General features: G+C 44.9%; 2 protein-coding genes, 1 long non-coding RNA gene and 1 pseudogene across 3 annotated transcripts; 3 read left to right on the forward strand and 1 right to left on the reverse strand.

Moving 5' to 3' along the window:
- Positions 1-652: 652 nt before the first annotated feature.
- Positions 653-7,892, forward strand: LOC147943683 (uncharacterized). The gene is made up of 2 exons (XM_087450034.1): positions 653-891; positions 5,146-7,892. The coding sequence occupies exon 2, from the start codon at positions 5,558-5,560 to the stop codon at positions 6,398-6,400; it is 843 nt and encodes a 280-aa protein (XP_087306160.1). The 5' UTR covers positions 653-891; positions 5,146-5,557; the 3' UTR covers positions 6,401-7,892.
- A 5,251-nt stretch (positions 7,893-13,143) lies between these two features.
- LOC147943684 (uncharacterized) lies at positions 13,144-14,442 on the forward strand. Its single transcript, XR_015598056.1, has 2 exons — positions 13,144-13,372; positions 14,265-14,442. It is a non-coding gene; the product is annotated as an uncharacterized LOC147943684 (long non-coding RNA).
- Positions 14,443-16,526: 2,084 nt separating this feature from the next.
- Positions 16,527-17,832, reverse strand: LOC147943685 (putative F-box/kelch-repeat protein At2g29800 pseudogene; annotated as a pseudogene).
- A 44-nt stretch (positions 17,833-17,876) lies between these two features.
- LOC104786716 (uncharacterized) lies at positions 17,877-19,514 on the forward strand. Its single transcript, XM_010512166.3, has 3 exons — positions 17,877-18,265; positions 18,843-18,983; positions 19,098-19,514. Exons 1-3 carry the CDS (start codon positions 18,068-18,070, stop codon positions 19,239-19,241), a joined length of 483 nt encoding a protein of 160 aa, XP_010510468.1. The 5' UTR covers positions 17,877-18,067; the 3' UTR covers positions 19,242-19,514.
- The last annotated feature ends 480 nt before the right edge of the window (positions 19,515-19,994 follow it).

Consider the following 19,994-nt stretch of genomic DNA (forward strand, 5'->3'; position numbering starts at 1 on the left):
CAAAAGCTCAAGAAAGGAGGCCAGCAAGGAGAAAAGAAAGTTTGCTGAAGAAAAGTCCGAGAAATTTTGGACGGATCAAAAAGTGACCGAGATGTTCGAGACGTACCGTTCGAGTCGTCCGAGACGTACCGAGGGCCGAGAGTTGTCCGACGCGTATCGCAAAGTACCGGGAATTGCCGAGAAAGTCCGATGGACTGAGAATTCTCGAGGATGTCCGAGGATTTACCGATAGCAACCAAGACTGGTCGAGGAGGATCGAGAGACGTCGACGGGTGACCGGCGACCGGTCGATCCGACAAAATTCCCGATTTTGTGGAAATTGTTTTTGCAAAAATCCACCAATGGGATTTCATGCAACTTAGGAGTGGAATCCTTGGAGGAATATTCCTAGGATTTTCGATCCCAAAATCCTAAGTGGGAGACAAGATTATTCCTCTTTATAGAAACCGGCCAATCGTGTTTCATGCAAGTGTGAATGGGGAAAATATGAAAGATTCCATGTGACAAGTGTTGGTTACACTTAACAAGTGTCCAACCTTAAAATTGTGTGGCTAGGAGAGATGGCACACAACACACATGCATTGGGCCAAGTTTCTACTCTCTTCCTCTATATAAAGGTCGCTCCACTTCCTCATTTTCGCTAAAATTTCTTAAGTAAAGGAAGAAAGGAGTGAAAGAGAAAGAGAGGAGAGAAAGAGAGAAAGAAGAGAGAAAAGGAAGAAGTGCTGCCGCAAGGGAGAAGAAGTGAAGAAGAAGAGAAGCAAGACAAGACTATCGCACGACCGCAGTTAAGCGTTGAATCGAGAAGGAACTCGATTTCAACAAGGAAGAGGATTCAAGCGTTGTCGTGAAGAAAATCCGACCACTCATCCCAGAGATCGCCGGTTTTCTGTGAGTTCAGGCACATATTTGCATCGGCTTAGATGGAGTGTTAAAAACATCCATCTAGTGTGCGGTTTTGCATAAATCATTTAGATGCATTTACTTGAAATTCTTTTATGTTTTTCTTGTTAAGTTGCATGTGAGGTGAGGTTACACCGGTTACTAGATCGAAAGGATCTAGTGACAAGGGTAGTAACTAATTAAGATACTTGAAAACATATGAGAAGAAAATCATATAAACTCAAGTATAAGCTTTGGTGAGGTCTTAAGACGCTTTAGTCCGCGAGAAATTCCGGCTGAGCGTAGTAAGACTTGGTATGGCTGTCCTTCCCATCCGTGCCACATGCAGCCACGACATGTAACCCATGTTCGTGTGTTGTAGGGTTGGTTACGAAGAGCTCGGAGGTTACTGGGCTCGCTACCCTGGCCGAGGCTGTCTACATGACGGTGTAGCTTTGGGTGAAGCCCGATTGCATGCCTTCGTGGCTGTAATACGGTTGTTCAGGAGGGGTTAGGGAGAGGAAGCATACCGGGCCCATGAATTAGAACGTGTTAAAACTCTAGTTTTATTTCAAGTTCAAGTTGTTGCATGTTTGTGTTTATGCTTGCATGATGTTATATGTCATTGCGTGTAGTGGTGATTGATTGCAGAATAATTTTGCTTAGCTTATTAGCTTCCGCATGTTATCTCTGATTGATTATTGTGTTGTATGCTTGCTTGGCAATCGTGTAATTGCTTGCATGTTAGATCTTATGCTCGCTTGTTATTTATACTCGCTTGCATGTTGATTGTTAGCATGTTGCTGTTGATGGGGTATGGGATTTGGGGTTTAATACTCTGCAGGAACCCTGAGCTCACTAAGTAATCTTAGATTACTTATGATAATATTTTGTGCTGCAGGTGACCCTAGAGGGAACTAGAGGGCGTGGTGAACGATAGGAACCCGGAGTAGTTTTACTTTGTGTCTATTGTAAAATACAAGTATGTTTTTATTTCAAACCAAACTCGGCACTAAGCCTTGTTCAAAACTCTTGTGTAATAACTCTTTTGGTTAAAAAAAATATTCGGGTTTTCTTTATTCGGGCGAGTCGTACTGATATAGATTTTGTCCGAGTCGGCTCAACGCACGGCGTATCTGTAGGGTTGCAAAGCCTGAAGGATGTGCCGTGTGGTCGGGAACCTCACCGATGGACTGGCCGAAGGACTTGATTTGTTCTCGCACCCGGCCGGATCGTTAGTGAACGTTTTCCAAGTAGCGTCTCGGTGCCGTCCGATGGCCTTGGTGGTCATAGTACGGTTCGGGGGCGTTACAACGGTGGTATCAGAGCATGGTTATGATGCTGTATAGGACTCGCCTTTTCAAATGATTTATCGAGTCAAATGGTCGCAGTAGACACTTAGGGTAATCCGGTTCGTTCATCACTTAGGGTTAGATGGGATTAAGTAAACCCTTTTGTTGATCGTGGATACAGATGTCTCGTCAAGGATCCGAAAGGACAAGGTCGACGCATCATTCGCCGGACACAGGGAGGGGTTCAAGTCAACAGTTTGGTCCGGAGGAATGGGGTTCGCATTTTGGAGATGCGCAAGGAGAGGGATCGTTTCCAGGCATATTCGAACCGAATATGTATATGCCTGAGTGGGATGTACCTGGCGCGACGCCAAGATACACACCAGCGAGTTCGACTCGTTTTAGTACACCGGAGGGAATGTACCCGCCCAGATTTTCACCATTTAGACCGTTCGCTACTTATCCAACTCAGAACATGCCAAGGGGGGACCGAACGCATGGAGAAGGACCGAGTGAGCCGAATGTACCAGAGACCCAGCAGACACTTAAGATGATTCAAGATCTCTTGAGTCACATGATCCAGCAACAGCAGCAGAACCAAGCAATTCGAGCAACAGAAGATCCATCCGACCAATTTCTAAAGCTAGTAATGTTGTTGAGGAACTTAGATTTGCGCAAGTTCAAGGGAGATCCAAACATCGTGTTAGCAGACGCATGGATAAAGGAATTGGAGAATAATTTTGAGATGACAAACTGTCCAGAGGAGTATAGGAGGAGAGTTGCAGTCAGCTTCTTAGAAGAAGATGCTCGTGCATGGTGGGATACTGTGGTTCCTCGTTATCGTTTTCAAACTATAACGTGGGAGATGTTTAAGAGGGAGTTTGAGCTGAAATATTTTCCACCAGAGTCACGCGATCGACTAGAGAATCAGTTCCTGCAACTGGGACAAGGTGAGATGACCGTACGAGCTTACGGAAGAGTCTTTACAAGACTGCAGAGGTATTTGTATCAAGGAAATGATGATGAGTTAGCTATGGCCCGGAGATTCTTTCATGGACTCAGGCCAGACATAAAAGGGAGGTTGCACGCTGTGACATACCGAAGTGTCGCGGAAGTAGAGGAGAGGGCAGTGAGTGTTGAGGAAGCCATTGAGACCGAGAATGAGATTTTGGCCAAGGAGAAAAAGAAGGAACCTGATGTGATCACGGGATCGACCACTCGGCCGTGAACACTCGATTCTCTCGGACGTCTCTCAACCACCTCTCGGACAACACTTGGACGCCTCTCGGACACTTATCGACAACTTGGAACCGGCCTTCCTAGTGATGCGCGGTACCAACTAGTCTCCAAGGATCATCAAGGAGGAGCAAGTAAAGTCATCGAATGGGCTTTGCAATCCAAGCTCCAACCCTCACACCAATGGCTCATGGCTAGCATCACCACTGAAGAGCCTTGAGTTGCGACCAGCTTTGGGAAGCTTAGTTCGTGAGTCTTCACCATCGCGCAAGCGTGAAGACGCCCCTAAGTCATTAGAAGGAGCTGTACTCTTTTTCCTACTTTGGGTTTGTCCCAATGGGTTTACCAAAGAGGTTTTAACGAGGCAGCGAACTCTAGTGCATCTCCACTTCGTTCCCGCTTGGCTCATGACTTGGAAACAATCATTGACAAGTTTAGGAGCCAAGGAAGTGAAGATCCTATCACCGCGTCCAGCTAATGACGTGGATTTTCTATCTCTCTCCCTTCCCTTCCTTTGAATTTCTTCTTGAACCTTCTATGACTGTTGGATTGGTCTTTCCTTTGTTTTACTTTTGCTTTTGCTTTATGGCCAAGTGTAAGGATGAGATCCTGGCCGCGTGTCTAGGGTTTTAGAGTCTCCCATTTGTAAGCCTTCCTATATAAAGGCCTAAACCCTCATTGTAAAAGGCAGACTTGAAAGAAATAGAAATTTTCACAAAGAGAGATTCTTTGTTCTTGTCTCACCTCTCTCCTTAGCCTAAGTCCGGGACTTGGCTCTTGAGAAACCCTAAGAGATTCACAAACCGGGTTTGTAATCTCTTAGTTGACCGTATCAAGAGGAGAGCCAACCCTCTTGTGTCGTCGCATCAAACCACCTCTATTCCATCGCCCATCTCTTTCGTCCCACCGTCCCAACCTCGAGTTCTCTTCCGCTAGCTCTCGAGTCTATCCTCGATTCCACTTCGCCAGCCTCGAGTTCTTTACCATCAGCCCTCGAGACTTCCCAGTACCATCTCGCGTCGTTTCCACCTCCGTTTCCCACCGAGTCCTGCCATTAGCCGTATCCGCTCAGCCGCGTCCGTACGTTCTGAGAAGGCTTCACGACCGTCTTCACAAAGCGTTCGTTGGAACCTCCTCAACTCTCGTTTCTGTCATTTGAATCCTCTCTGGATTCGAACCCTTGATGCTTGGCCGAGGAAAGTCCCACTGATTCTGACTTGACCGAAGATACACTCCTCCATCGATCCATAGCCGCGTCCGCGGGTCACATCAGCTGGTATCAGAGCTCTAAAAACTCCTGACTCAAAGGTTGTGTCTTTCTAACCCATAAACTCCTTCCTTTGTTAAAGCTTTCGTTTTTGTGTCTTTGCGGTTCATTAGTTTCATCTTTAGCGTCGTTAGGTCCGATAGTTTTTGTTTTATGCTTAGTTTCCTCGATAGATCGTTTGTTGAGTCGTCGCTTTGTTTATTTCTGAGTTTTGTTCGTCATAGTTCTTGCCTAGGACTTGTTAGATCGATAAAGTAGCGCGTTTGCTTTTGGGTTTGTGTTGTGGTCCCAAAAAGTTTTGCTTTTTGTGCGTGAGTTTGCTTTTAGGCGCGTGTAGGTTTCTTTTTGCTTAGTCATAGTTTGTCATCTTGTGTTGCTGTCCTCAATCTTTGACTGCCTAGATAAATATCTTATCCATCATCTTTTGGACGCGTTTTTGCTCACGAATATTCGTTTTGCTTTGACGAGGTACCATCGCCACGTCACGACCGAGCACCGATCGAGCCATCCGCGTATCACCGTCCCGAGCACGTATCATCACCCGCGTATCATCGTCCAAGCCCTTATCGCGTATTGTGTATCATCGTCTGATCACTATCAAGCCACCGGACGAGTCATCGACCCAGCTGTCCGTATCAGCCGATCACACCGGCTATCCGTACCGACGTCCGATAACCGTTGGCCGTACGTACCATTGCCGCACCAGCCATCTATATCGTCGTCCGTACCGACACCGACCACCGATTGTCGTCCGTACCGTCGACAAAATCCGACAGTCGTCCGTACCATCGACGATCTCCGACAGCCGTCCGTACCATCTACCATACTTCGTCCCAAGACCGCGATCAGTATGCGACACTCGATTCCACACTGATCAAGCATGGACTCTGATGGAAACGATTCCATGTTGGGATCATGGTATGATGAAGATCATGACTTAGACCCGGAGCAAAAGGCCACCAAGGACGAGCCATGGTACGACGAACATTATGGAGCCGATCCGGAGCCAGCGGCTACCGAGAACGCATCATGGTACGCAGAGGACTACGAAGAAGGGCCTGACCAAATGAAACTTGATCGAGGATCATCGGACTACTATTGGCCATCAATGTCCCGGGCTGTGCGCTATAACAAGCCAAGGTCGAACCGCTATGATGACTCCGACAATGATGACCTGGGTTCTTACTATACGCCGTCCGCATATCATCGAGAGCCGCGGAAGGAATACTCGAGTTGCACCCGAGCAATCCCGACCTTTCCATCGCACGCATCATCGAGCAAGTCAAGTGCTTGCCGCACTCGGAACCAAGGACTTCCGAGCTGGTCACCACGCGCAACACCGATCAATCCGTCAAGTCGCGACCGAGATAAAGCCAAGGCGAGCATTGTGGTTTCTCGGACTAAGTCAAGGGAGCGGACCGCAAGGAAGCCAGCGCAATCTCCCGGAGCACCAAATTTCACGGACGAGTTGATCTCTATCCGATCTGAACTCCAACACCTTGGAGAAATGTTGGGCCAGGCAGCGAGATCTTACACCCAGGGAGAATCATCACGGCACCAACACTCGGCCCTTGTAACTGTACCAACACCAGTCCCGCGAGTTTTTCATCAGCCGGAACAAGGTGACTTGACGCGGAACAAGCCGAATACCGACTTGATTGAGAACGCCGCACCAACGACGCAAGCTAACCGTACGCTGAGCCTAGGACGTGATTTCGATTGACAAGTCTGTCCAGAAGAAGTCATTGACTCGGGAGGAATCGTAGAGAAGCCAGCCGAGCCCCCCAGACCGACAAGTTCTTACACTCGGAGGTCCAAGTTCGGGTCATTACGCGGACCACGGAGAACTCTTTACCGCTCTCGATCGAGGCTTAACCGACACTCGACCGCCGCGTCCGGAGCCGACCATAGTACGCGAATCCTTACCCAGGACGCGTACCGAGCCATCAACCGAAGTCCAAGGAGATTCTGGCCACGCAATTGAAGTCATATCCGGTAATCACTCGGTAATGGGGAGTTCCAAGTTAGCTAGGCCACCGGAGATGGCCATTGATGGATCTTTTCACTCGGTATTGTCCATGACTACTTCAAGTAGTAAGCTCCAGCTGGGAGTCGCCTATACCGTGCCATCCTTCTCCACCCTTAGCGCCAAGGCCGTTACCGCACAAGGTCATATGGCGATGTATTTGTCCAACTTTGGTGCGGATCAAACTTATGTGTGGCATCCTGGAGAGTCTCAGCAAGCAACCACGGTTCATGAAGGGATCCGAGCGACCAGTGCCGCTGGCCTTACCGGGGAAGTCCTATCCTTTTCTCTTAAGGCCTTACTGTTTCCTTTTGATCCCGGTAAATTAAACCGCGGTTGGACTTTTGATGCTGCTGATTTGGGTTTTCCTTTTTGATCCAGGTGATGAGCAAAGTTTTGAGGCCAAAACTTCTATAAGAGGGAGGGAATGATGTGATCACGGGATCGACCACTCGGCCGTGAACACTCGATTCTCTCGGACGTCTCTCAACCACCTCTCGGACAACACTTGGACGCCTCTCGGACACTTATCGACAACTTGAAACTGGCCTTCCTAGTGATGCGCGGTACCAACTAGTCTCCAAGGATCATCAAGGAGGAGCAAGTAAAGTCATCGAATGGGCTTTGCAATCCAAGCTCCAACCCTCACACCAATGGCTCATGGCTAGCATCACCACTGAAGAGCTTTGAGTTGCGACCAGCTTTGGGAAGCTTAGTTCGCGAGTCTTCACCATCGCGCAAGCGTGAAGACGCCCCTAAGTCATTAGAAGGAGCTGTACTCTTTTTCCTACTTTGGGTTTGTCCCAATGGGTTTACCAAAGAGGTTTTAACGAGGCAGCGAACTCTAGTGCATCTCCACTTCGTTCCCGCTTGGCTCATGACTTGGAAACAATCATTGACAAGTTTAGGAGCCAAGTAAGTGAAGATCCTATCACCGCGTCCAGCCAATGACGCGGCTTTTCTATCTCTCTCCCTTCCCTTCCTTTGAATTTCTTCTTGAACCTTCTATGACCGTTGGATTGGTCTTTCCTTTGTTTTACTTTTGCTTTTGCTTTATGGCCAAGTGTAAGGATGAGATCCTGGCCGCGTGTCTAGGGTTTTAGAGTCTCCCATTTGTAAGCCTTCCTATATAAAGGCCTAAACCCTCATTGTAAAAGGCAGACTTGAAAGAAATAAAAATTTTCACAAAGAGAGATTCTTTGTTCTTGTCTCACCTCTCTCCTTAGCCTAAGTCCGGGACTTGGCTCTTGAGAAACCCTAAGAGATTCACAAACCGGGTTTGTAATCTCTTAGTTGACCGTATCAAGAGGAGAGCCAACCCTCTTGTGTCGTCGCATCAAACCACCTCTATTCCATCGCCCATCTCTTTCGTCCCACCGTCCCAACCTCGAGTTCTCTTCCGCTAGCTCTCGAGTCTATCATTGATTCCACTTCGCCAGCCTCGAGTTCTTTACCATCAGCCCTCGAGACTTCCCAGTACCATCTCGCGTCGTTTCCCACCGAGTCCTGCCATTAGCCGTATCCGCTCAGCCGCGTCCGTACGTTCTGAGAAGGCTTCACGACCGTCTTCACAAACCGTTCGTTGGAACCTCCTCAACTCTCGTTTCGGTCGTTTGAATCCTCTCTGGATTCGAACCCTTGATGCTTGGCCGAGGAAAGTCCCACCGATTCTGACTTGACCGAAGATACACTCCGCCATCGATCCATAGCTGCGTCCGCGGGTCACATCAGAACCGGTCCAGCAGACTAAAATTGTGAACACCCGGAAGGTGAACCAGGTGGCTGGACGAAATTGGGGTGCAGGCCGCGGTAAAGTTAAGATGAATGTTAGCCAAGGAGGCCGTAATGTGAGTAGCGTGGATACGCGAGGATGCTATGTGTGTGGACAAGTAGGGCATTTTGCTCGAGCTTGCCCAACGGTTGAGGAAACGAAGAGTACTAATCTGTCGACCGTCACATGTTTCTACTGTGGCGAGTTAGGACACTATGCGAACACATGTCCATCAAGGCCGGCCAAACCGAACGCCCAAACTGTGAACCGTGCCCAGACAATGCAGCAAGTGAAGGAACCCCCAGCGAAGAAGCAAGCAACCCCAGCAAATGTTTTTGCTTTAGGAGTAGAGCCACCCAAAACCCCAAAGGCCGCGAAGGGCCCTATAACAGGTTTGATTGGGTTCTAACTCTCTTGTGATTGTTGTGTGATTGTGTGTTTAGTTTATTGCATTGCATTTTTATATTTGCCTTGCATTTAGGAACATTACTTGTTGGTGGTAACCCCACACATGTACTGTTCGATTCGGGAGCGTCCAATAGTTTTGTGACTCCCGACGTGGTTGACAAGTTTGGAGACTTGTGTGAGGAGGAAGAAGTGAACATCAACGTCTACACTGCTGGTAATCAACCGCCTTTGAAGACGAGAAGATGGCTCAGGGAAGTGTCGATAGTCTTGCAAGATACAAACCTCCCGGTGAATCCTCTAGTGATGCCGTTGGAGAGGTTTGATGCTATATTGGGAATGGATTGGTTGTCAGAGCACCAAGCCCATATAGACTGCAGCAGGAGCAGAGTTATATTTGAAAATGGAGGGAGGACCCCTCTAGTTTTCAATGGGATTAGCCCGAGTAAGACGGCGTACTTCGCATCAGCAATGAGGATCGGAAGATCATTTGATGAGGAAAGTTTGTATCTAGTCACTCTTACCGCCATGGGAGGAGATGACAAAGAAGGTTTGGGAGTTGAGGACATTACCATAGTTAAGAACTATGAGGACGTATTCAAGCCGTTGGCCTCCACCAAGAAGCCATCCTTTCACTATAAATCTTGAGCCTGGAGCTGTCCCAATTGCTAGGGCACCGTATCGCATGGCACCGGCCGAGTTGGCTGAACTCAAGACTCAGTTAGAGGATTTGTTGGAAAATGGTTTTATACGACCAAGTTCATCGCCATGGGGAGCCCCAGTGCTTTTTGTCAAGAAGAAGGACGGAAGCATGCGTTTGTGTATTGATTACCGGGGAATCAATAACATAACCATTAAAGACAAGTATCCTTTGCCACGGATTGATGAGCTGTTAGATCAACTCAGGGGAGCGAGTTGGTTTTTGAAGATTGATTTAGCCTCTGGCTATCATCAAATCTCGATTGCGGAGCAGGATGTGATGAAGACTGCCTTTCAGACAAGATATGGTCAGTACGAGTTCGTAGTGATGCCGTTTGGACTTACCAATGCACCGGCGGCATTCATGCGATTAATGAATGAAGTTTTCCATGATTATCTGGATCAATTCGTGATAATATTCATCGATGACATCCTTATATACTCGCGGAGTGCGGAGGAGCACACGGAGCATTTGAAGAAAGTGTTGGAGAGACTAAGGGAGATGAAGCTGTTCGCCAAGTTCAGCAAGTGTAAGTTCTGGCAAAGAGAGATTGGATTTTTAGGGCACCGAGTTTCGGAACAAGGAGTGTCCGCTGACCCGGAGAAGATTGCCGCAATTCAGGATTGGCCAAAGCCAACCTCAGTGACAGAGGTCAGGAGTTTCTTAGGCTTGCGGGCTATTATCGGAAGTTCGTAAAGGGGTTTTCATCCATTGCAAAACCTCTGACACGACTCACGGGTAAAGGAGTGCCATTTATATGGAGCGAAGAAGTGGATGAAGCTTTTAGGAAGCTGAAGGGAGCACTAACATCAGCACCAGTGTTAGCCCTACCCGAGCCAAATCAGCCATACTCTGTGTATACCGATGCATCAAGAGTTGGCGTTGGATGTGTTTTGATGCAAGGAGAGAGAGTAATTGCCTATGCCTCCCGGAAATTAAGGAAGCATGAGGAAAACTACCCCACACACGACCTAGAGATGGCAGCCGCGGTGTTTGCGTTAAGGATATGGAGATCCTACTTGTATGGAGAAGCGGTTCAGGTATTTACGGACCATCAAAGCCTTAAATACTTGTTCACGCAACCAGATCTTAATTTGCGCCAGAGGAGGTGGATAGAATTCATAGCCGATTATGATTTGAAGATCCAGTACCACCCAGGCAAAGCGAATGTAGTGGCAGATGCTTTAAGTCGAAGAAAAGCACAAGTGGATGCCGAGAAAGAGGTGGAGTCTTTAGCCGAAGAACTAAAGAAAGTAAGGCTTCTAGCCTTAGAAGGGGAATCTAGTGAGCCGTTGGGTTTACAAGCTGTAACTCAAGCGAGCCTACTACGTCGAATTCGTGATGAGCAGCCCAAGGTTGAAAATCTGAAGAAGATTATTGAAGAGTTGAAAGGTTCAGAAGGGCCGAATGCTAGTGGTTATCATTTGGCAGATGATGACACCCTACTCCTTAATGGGAGAATCACTGTACCAGACCGGAGTGGACTAAGAGAGGAAATACTGAGAGCAGCCCACAGCTCAGCGTTAAGTATACACCCTGGAAGTACCAAGATGTATAAAGACGTGCGCAGATATTATCATTGGCCTGGATTGAAGAGGGCAGTAGCACGATGGGTAAGCCAATGTGACTCATGTCAAAGAATCAAGGTAGAGCATCAAGTGCCAGCAGGTTTGCTACGCAACTTGCCCATACCGACGTGGAAATGGGACTCTATCTCGATGGATTTTATTACTGGTCTACCAATAAGGAAGGGAAGAATCAATGATGCAGTATGGGTAGTGGTTGATCGTTTAACCAAAGTGGCCCGTTTAGTTCCAGTGAGAAGAACGGATCAAGCGCCAGTCTTGGCAGAGAAGTATATAGACGAGATTTTGAAGTTGCATGGAGTGCCAGCAAATATTGTTTCCGATCGTGACCCCAAGTTCTCAGCAATATTCTGGCAAGATCTACATAGGGCGTTGGGAACAGATGTTCACATGAGCACCTCATTCCACCCAGAGACAGATGGACAGACGGAAAGGACTATCCGAACCATAGAGGACATGATCCGACTATGTGCTTTGGAATGGTCGTCAGACTGGGAGAAGAATTTACCATTAGTCGAGTTTGCGTATAACAATAGTTATCACTCGAGCATTGGGATGTCGCCCTTTGAAGCAATGTATGGAAGGCCGTGTCGAACGCCTTTGTGTTGGACTGAAATTGGGGAAAGAACAAGTTTCAATCACAAGCTGATTGATGAGACGACGGAGAAGATCAAGTTCATACGGGAGAGTATGAAAAAGGCACAAGATCACCAGAAAAAGTACGCAGATCGCAAAAGGCGGGAAGTGGAGTTTAAAGTCGGAGATATGGTGTACCTGAAGGTCGCCCCGCAAAAAGGAAAGGATCGATTTGGTAAAGTGGGAAAGCTCGCGGTAAGGTTCATTAGACCATATCCGATTGAGCAGAGAGTTGGAGAAGTAGCCTACCGACTGGCTATGCCAGAGATGATGCGGCTACATAAAGTCTTCCATGTTTCGCAGCTACGGAAGCATGTCCCAGATCCTAACATGATTGTGCCCGAGCCTATTGAGGAGTTGGAGCCAAACCTATCTTACCCCGAAGGACCGTTTGGTATAGGGCAGAGGAGGACCCGAAAGTTGAAGAATCGGAGCATTCCTCAAATCCAAGTATTTTGGGGGAAGCAGAACCGTAAAGTCACCTCATGGGAAGATGAGGATAGGATGCGTGCCAAGTATCCTCAGTTGTTCGCTGAAGAAGATGAGGCAGGACCGTCGGAACCCTATGGAATTCGGGACGAATTCTATTAAGGGGGGGGGGGGGGAGAATGTAGTGACCCTCGCTAAGAGGTAAATTTTAAAATGAAAACTCAAGGCCAAAAGCTCAAGAAAGGAGGCCAGCAAGGAGAAAAGAAAGTTTGCTGAAGAAAAGTCCGAGAAATTTTGGACGGATCGAAAAGTGACCGAGATGTTCGAGACGTACCGTCCGAGTCGTCCGAGACGTACCGTCCGAGTCGTCCGAGACGTACCGAGGGCCGAGAGTTGTCCGACGCGTATCGCAAAGTACCGGGAATTGCCGAGAAAGTCCGATGGACTGAGAATTCTCGAGGATGTCCGAGGATTTACCGATAGCAACCGAGACTGGTCGAGGAGGATCGAGAGACGTCGACGGGTGACCGGCGACCGGTCGATCCGACAAAATTCCCGATTTTGTGGAAATTGTTTTTGCAAAAATCCACCAATGGGATTTCATGCAACTTAGGAGTGGAATCCTTGGAGGAATATTCCTAGGATTTTCGATCCCAAAATCCTAAGTGGGAGACAAGATTATTCCTCTTTATAGAAACCGGCCAATCGCGTTTCATGCAAGTGTGAATGGGGAAAATATGAAAGATTCCATGTGACAAGTGTTGGTTACACTTAACAAGTGTCCAACCTTAAAATTGTGTGGCTAGGAGAGATGGCACACAACACACATGCATTGGGCCAAGTTTCTACTCTCTTCCTCTATATAAAGGTCGCTCCACTTCCTCATTTTCGCTAAAATTTCTTAAGTAAAGGAAGAAAGGAGTGAAAGAGAAAGAGAGGAGAGAAAGAGAGAAAGAAGAGAGAAAAGGAAGAAGTGCTGCCGCAAGGGAGAAGAAGTGAAGAAGAGGAGAAGCAAGACAAGACTATCGCACGACCGCAGTTAAGCGTTGAATCGAGAAGGAACTCGATTTCAACAAGGAAGAGGATTCAAGCGTTGCCGTGAAGAAAATCCGACCACTCATCCCAGAGATCGCCGGTTTTCTGTGAGTTCAGGCACATATTTGCATCGGCTTAGATGGAGTGTTAAAAACATCCATCTAGTGCGCGGTTTTGCATAAATCATTTAGATGCATTTACTTGAAATTCTTTTATGTTTTTCTTGTTAAGTTGCATGTGAGGTGAGGTTACACCGGTTACTAGATCGAAAGGATCTAGTGACAAGGGTGGTAACTAATTAAGATACTTGAAAACATATGAGAAGAAAATCATATAAACTCAAGTATAAGCTTTGGTGAGGTCTTAAGACGCTTTAGTCCGCGAGAAATTCCGGCTGAGCGTAGTAAGACTTGGTATGGCTGTCCTTCCCATCCGTGCCACATGCAGCCACGACATGTAACCCATGTTCGTGTGTTGTAGGGTTGGTTACGAAGAGCTCGGAGGTTACTGGGCTCGCTACCCTGGCCGAGGCTGTCTACATGACGGTGTAGCTTTGGGTGAAGCCCGATTGCATGCCTTCGTGGCTGTAATACGGTTGTTCAGGAGGGGTTAGGGAGAGGAAGCATACCGGGCCCATGAATTAGAACGTGTTAAAACTCTAGTTTTATTTCAAGTTCAAGTTGTTGCATGTTTGTGTTTATGCTTGCATGATGTTATATGTCATTGCGTGTAGTGGTGATTGATTGCAGAATAATTTTGCTTAGCTTATTAGCTTCCGCATGTTATCTCTGATTGATTATTGTGTTGTATGCTTGCTTGGCAATCGTGTAATTGCTTGCATGTTAGATCTTATGCTCGCTTGCTATTTATACTCGCTTGCATGTTGATTGTTAGCATGTTGCTGTTGATGGGGTATGGGATTTGGGGTTTAATACTCTGCAGGAACCCTGAGCTCACTAAGTAATCTTAGATTACTTATGATAATATTTTGTGCTGCAGGTGACCCTAGAGGGAACTAGAGGGCGTGGTGAACGATAGGAACCTGGAGTAGTTTTATTTTGTGTCTATTGTAAAATACAAGTATGTTTTTATTTCAAACCAAACTCGGCACTAAGCCTTGTTCAAAACTCTTGTGTAATAACTCTTTTGGTTAATCAAAATATTCGGGTTTTCTTTATTCGGGCGAGTCGTACTGATATAGACTTTGTCCGAGTCGGCTCAACGCACGGCGTATCTGTAGGGTTGCAAAGCCTGAAGGATGTGCCGTGTGGTCGGGAACCTCACCGATGGACTGGCCGAAGGACTTGATTTGTTCTCGCACCCGGCCGGATCGTTAGTGAACGTTTCCCAAGTAGCGTCTCGGTGCCGTCCGATGGCCTTGGTGGTCATAGTACGGTTCGGGGGCGTTACAATCATACAATACAACGTTATTATCTTCTCTCTTTGTATGATCTATATAGATAACTTCAGGCTTCATCAGGACTCTGTACTTCCACAGTTTTATATTGTTGTTACCCATAATATCATAACCACCGGTTAATTAGATCACTGTGTTTTGTTTCATCTCTATTATACCAAGATATCATCATATTGCTCATAGTAGTAAGCAGATTAGGTTCTATTAGTGTAGACTACTCTGCTTACTTACAAAAAAGTTATATATCTAAACTAAAAGCAAACAGAAAGTAGTTGAGACAATGTTACTGAAAGAAGAACAAAAAACCCAAAATAAAGATGCATTCCAGCAGGCCTCGTAGTGGCCGACTCTTTGATGATATCATTGTCAACAAAAGTTAACAAAGGACGACTTACTCTTTGATGTGTCAAGTAAACAAGTTCTGAGTCACTTTGCTTCCTATATATATGCTCTCTCATATTAACAAGATGGTCAAACAGTAGATCGATGTAGTAAAGAACCTTACCTATAATTAAGTAAGACTACTTGAAGCTAAAGAATATGCCTGAACATGATTTATATTATCATCAATATATAGTCCAAACTCATCACAAATCAAACATATTGTGATGGTATCATCCCACGATGGAATCATCAAACCATATCAGTTTGATTAAGCACAATCAAAGGCGACTTTGCAGGATGAAAGAACATGCGATCTTGATTCGACCTGACCCCAATTACTATCACCATCTTCTCATCACGTGTTTCTAGTGCGATCTCTATGCACCAAATGTCTTTTTACCAGTAACAATGATAAGTTTGAAGGTAAGAACTCTTCTCTCTCATGTCTTTCTCAATCCCTAATACAAACGATGAACCTAACTGATAAGATCGGAGTTACATTTCTCCTCTCTTATCACCATGAACAGAGACGCAGCTCTGATCTAACAAACTCACAATGTTGATCACGCAGGATAGTGTTTACAATACTACACTATCTCTATTTATACTCTACATTGTTCTCATTCTTCTTTTTAGCTCCTCACATGTGCCTCTCATGTGCTTATCAAACAATCGCAACAACCCTTGTTCTCTGTTTTGAAACCCTAATTTGTTGTTTAAATGATAAGGTCACCAATTAAGAAATGCTCAGTGGAGATCCTTTTGGTAGTCACTATCAAATCTGATAAAAACCACCGGTTTGTCTTGCTTTACATTGCTAATATACTTGAAGCACGGTGAGTCTTTTTAAAATGAGAACAGAGTATCATACAATACAACGATATTATCTTCTCTCTTTGTATGATCTATATAGATCACTTCAGGCTTCATCAGGACTCTGTACTTCCACAGTTTTATATTGTTGTTACCCATAACATCATAACCACCGGTTAATTAGACCACTGTGTTTTGCTTCATCTCTATACCAAGATATCATATTGCTCATATAGTAGAAGCAGATTAGGTTTCATTAGTGTAGATTACTCTGCTTATTTACAAAAAAGTTATATATCCAAACTAAAAGCAAACAGAAAGTAGTTGAGACAGTGTTACTGAAAGAAGAAAAAAAAAAAAAACCAAAATAAAGATGCATTCCAACAGGTCCCGTAGTGGCCGACTCTACACAAAAAAGATTAAGAAAGACGAGTTACTCTCTAATGTGTCAGAACAAGTTTCTGAGTCACTATATATGCTTCATACTTGCTCTCATGTGAACAAGCTGCTCAAAAACAGTATATGTAATATGAGATCCTTCTTCACCTGCAAGTTTATGAAAGCCTAAATAAGACTTGAGGCTCAAGAAAAGGTCATAATTCATCATCAATACTCCAATACTCAACAAAGATTAACATACCTTGCAGCTGCAAACGAATCATCAAAACGTAACAGTTCGAGAAATCTCAATGAAAGGCGACTTGACTGATGAATCCACAGGCGATATTTTTGATTCGACTGTCGAGTTTGATTCCACCTTCCCCCAAATATGACCATCTTCACGTTTTTCCAATGCAACCTCTACGCACAAAACGATTTTTTCCGAGCCATGATCACAACTATTCTGGTTTTGATACCATCCCAATATCACCAACTTGCCACCAAAACTTGCCATTCTAGACTCTAGATAACCGAGACTAGGCAAATCATCTAAACCCTTGACAGGTCTCCAAACCATATCTTTTGGATCATACACGACAATCAAAGATCCAACAACCGCCACATCAGGAACATTAATAATAGCATACAACAAATCATCAACCACACAAGAGGAAGCGTGCCAAAAATGCCTCTGTGGACTTCCAGTTGCCCAACTACTCAATCTACTTAGGCTTGGATCGTAAGTCAAACAATTTTGATGATCCAAAATGTAGATCTTATTATCCAAAACCACATGTATAGGAAAATATCCGCTAGAACTAGCAACGGGAGAGAATGGACCAGGCACAGTTTCCCAAATCCCTTTCTCTACGTCGAACATTTCAACCCAATCATTATATCGTCTCTCGCGACCTCCAACCACGTAAATCTTTCCGTCAATGACTCCGGAGGCTGCGTAGCAACGTTCCCTTTTCATTTTCTGGATATGTTTCCACGTATGGAATCTACAGTCTATGACAATCACAGCCTTTACGCGTTGGTTTAAGCCGTTGCGTCCACCCATAACGTAAATCTTGTGTCCGATTGTGACGGCAGTGCATCCAGGATACATCGGAGGAAGTGAATTGATTCTGCTCAACCGTAAAGAGCTGTTGCTTCGATGGAGAATGTACCAGCTTGGGGGTGCAAAAGATGGGAGCGAGATCAAGGTATAAAGAACCGGTTCAGTTAAGCCGAGGAGCGAGCGCGTTACGAGGAGTTGATCCGAAGAGATTACGTTACGGAAGGCTCTGGAGAGTAGAGATAGCCTCGGGTAATGACATCTTCTTACGAGTGCGACGGTACTTTCGATGAGTATCACTGGGATGTCTCCTCGACGAATCGGAGCAAGATTCTGATTTACTTCTTGATCGTCTTCTTCTTCTTTCGGTTCTTTGTCTTGATTCGCTTCTTCTTCTTCTTCTTGCGGGTTCTTTGATGGATCTCCGCCATTAGAGCCGTCGTCGGAAGTTTCAGAGATCAAAGCCATCGCCGCCGTGTGAGTGTGACCAAGTCTTTGAGTTAGTTATGAGATGTTTAACTGAAAAGTGTGACTAAAAAGTAGACTTTGAAAGAAGCTGTGGTATTATAAAAGGAACGAAGAACCTAACGACGTCGTATAGATGATTATAAAATGAGGCCTAATACGTCGTATAAGCGATATTCAAATTAGGGCCTTATAAGGCCCAAACTAAAGTACGGTATCTGAAGAACTTGAATTATTTTTGTTAATTTTGGAAGTGGGAAGACATTAGAATTGAGGACGACGATGGAGAGAAAAATTGTCGAGTATTTGCAACTGAGCGATGAGGTTAAGGATGGCGGCGAGGCACAGCGGCTGCTGGAAGAAGAGTTTTCACGGAAAGGAAAAAGCTTCTACGAGGTTTTTAGTCTCAGAGGAATCCGAGTCAACCGGGTCGACCCGGGTTTCATTTCCTGCTCTTTCAAGGTCCCTCTTCGTTTGACGGTTCGTCTCTCTTTGTCTCAATCCTTGAATTTGCGATGGGAAATGGATAATTTGAGGTTATAAGATGATAAATTGATTGATAGTAGTAGTAGTGAGTGATGATCCGAATTTGATTTGTTTCTCCAGTCTCCACTGAGCCATCTTGTGATTAGAGAGAATCAAGGCAGAAGAAGATCTCCTCCTTTAGTATTGTAGTTGTAGCTTGGATTTGCTTTTCTTTTCGGTTTGTATTTGAGACGTAATTTTTGGTTTTTACTACCTTCTTTGAATGAAGACATTTTTAGGAAGTGTATGAATGATCCACTGAGCCATCGGTGTAGTTAAAGTTTTTTTTGTTTTGAAGTGGTACTTGTAGTCTCGTGAGCAGAATCATGAAGATATTGTAGAAATATATATTGTAGGCCGGACTTGTTTTTGTTGTTTGTATTTGAGACGTGATTTTTGGTTTTTTACCCTTTTAAAGTGGTTCTTTGAGCAGAATCATGAAGATATTTTTTAAAATAGTATAGATTGGACTCGTTGTTTTTTTCCTTTAAAAGGGTGGTATTGATCACTTTTTAAGTTTTGATAATGGCAGGGTAGAGACGGGAATCTAGCTAATGGTGCGATTGCAAATCTTGTGGATGAAGTTGGTGGAGCGCTTGTACAAGTCGTAAGCTTACCTTTGTGTGTTTCTGTGGACATGTCTATTGCATTCCTTTCTCAAGCTAAGCTCGGTGTAAGTCTCTCTGCTCGTCTTCTTCTTTTTTTTCAGTCTTTCATTTGGACCGCTTGTTGTTGTGATTTATTGAATAGTCAGAAATATGATTCTGAAATGGATATATGTTTTCAGGAAGAGTTGGAGATAACGTCGAGATTGTTAGGCGAGAGAGGAGGTTATACAGGAACACTTGTTGTAGTGAGAAATCAGAGGACCGGAGAGATTATAGCAGAAGGTCGTCATTCACTCTTTGGCAGACAAGCTAGTAAGCTCTGAGGTTGAATCTTTCTTTTGACATTCTTTGTTTGGCACCTTCAAGTGTTTAGCTGTTATGTGTTATGTCTGTTTTCAATGATAGGGTTATGGTTAGCTAAATTTGATTAGGGATCTGTTAGGATGTCGTACTCTTCTTTCTGGCTGTGTAAACTTAATCATTTGTAGGGATAGCTTATAAATATAATACCGCACCACCATTCACAGTCAGTAAACTTGATAGTTATGGTGATGAAAATTGTAATTTGTCTCATCAATCCATTTACATTCGGTAAACTTGATAGTTATGGATCCTCTGTGGCATTTTTGCTTTCTTCGGCTATATATTTTCATGTCTTGTATAAAAGGTGATTTTGTCTTTACTATATAAGGTGAAAAGAGAAGTAAAAAGAAAGAGAGTAAAAATATGTCTTAAGCTCACTTCGATAATGTTTACCCCTTAAAGACAATATATCAACTGAATCACTTTGTTATGCTTCATCTCTAAACCATAAAAATGCATATCAACAAGTTTAGTAGGAATTAAAGGCTAAAACACGAATGGCCTATTTTGCACAAAGGTAAAGAAAGACGAGTTACTTTCTAAAGCTGTCAGAGATATAACAGCTTCTGCACCACTTTTTGCTTCATATTTGCTCTCATATCAACAAGCTGCTAGCTAAAAACAGTAGATTGTAATAAAAGATCCTTCTTCACCTGCAAGTCAATGAAAAGCCTAATTAAGACTTGAAGCTACAGAAAATGTCATATAATAAT

The sequence above is a fragment of the Camelina sativa genome, chromosome 5 (genome assembly GCF_030686135.1).
Source record: "Camelina sativa cultivar CO46 ecotype springtype chromosome 5, ASM3068613v1".
NCBI classification, from domain to species: Eukaryota; Viridiplantae; Streptophyta; class Magnoliopsida; order Brassicales; family Brassicaceae; genus Camelina; species Camelina sativa.

Coding starts and splice junctions, on each gene's coding strand:
- LOC147943683 (XM_087450034.1), top strand. CDS start 5,558: ATGGACTCTGATGGAAACGATTCCATGTTGGGATCATGGTATGATGAA.
- LOC104786716 (XM_010512166.3), top strand. CDS start 18,068: ATGGAGAGAAAAATTGTCGAGTATTTGCAACTGAGCGATGAGGTTAAG. Junction 18,266..18,842: donor AGGTCCCTCTTCGTTTGACG/GTTCGTCTCTCT, acceptor TGATAATGGCAG/GGTAGAGACGGGAATCTAGC. Junction 18,984..19,097: donor TTTCTCAAGCTAAGCTCGGT/GTAAGTCTCTCT, acceptor ATATGTTTTCAG/GAAGAGTTGGAGATAACGTC.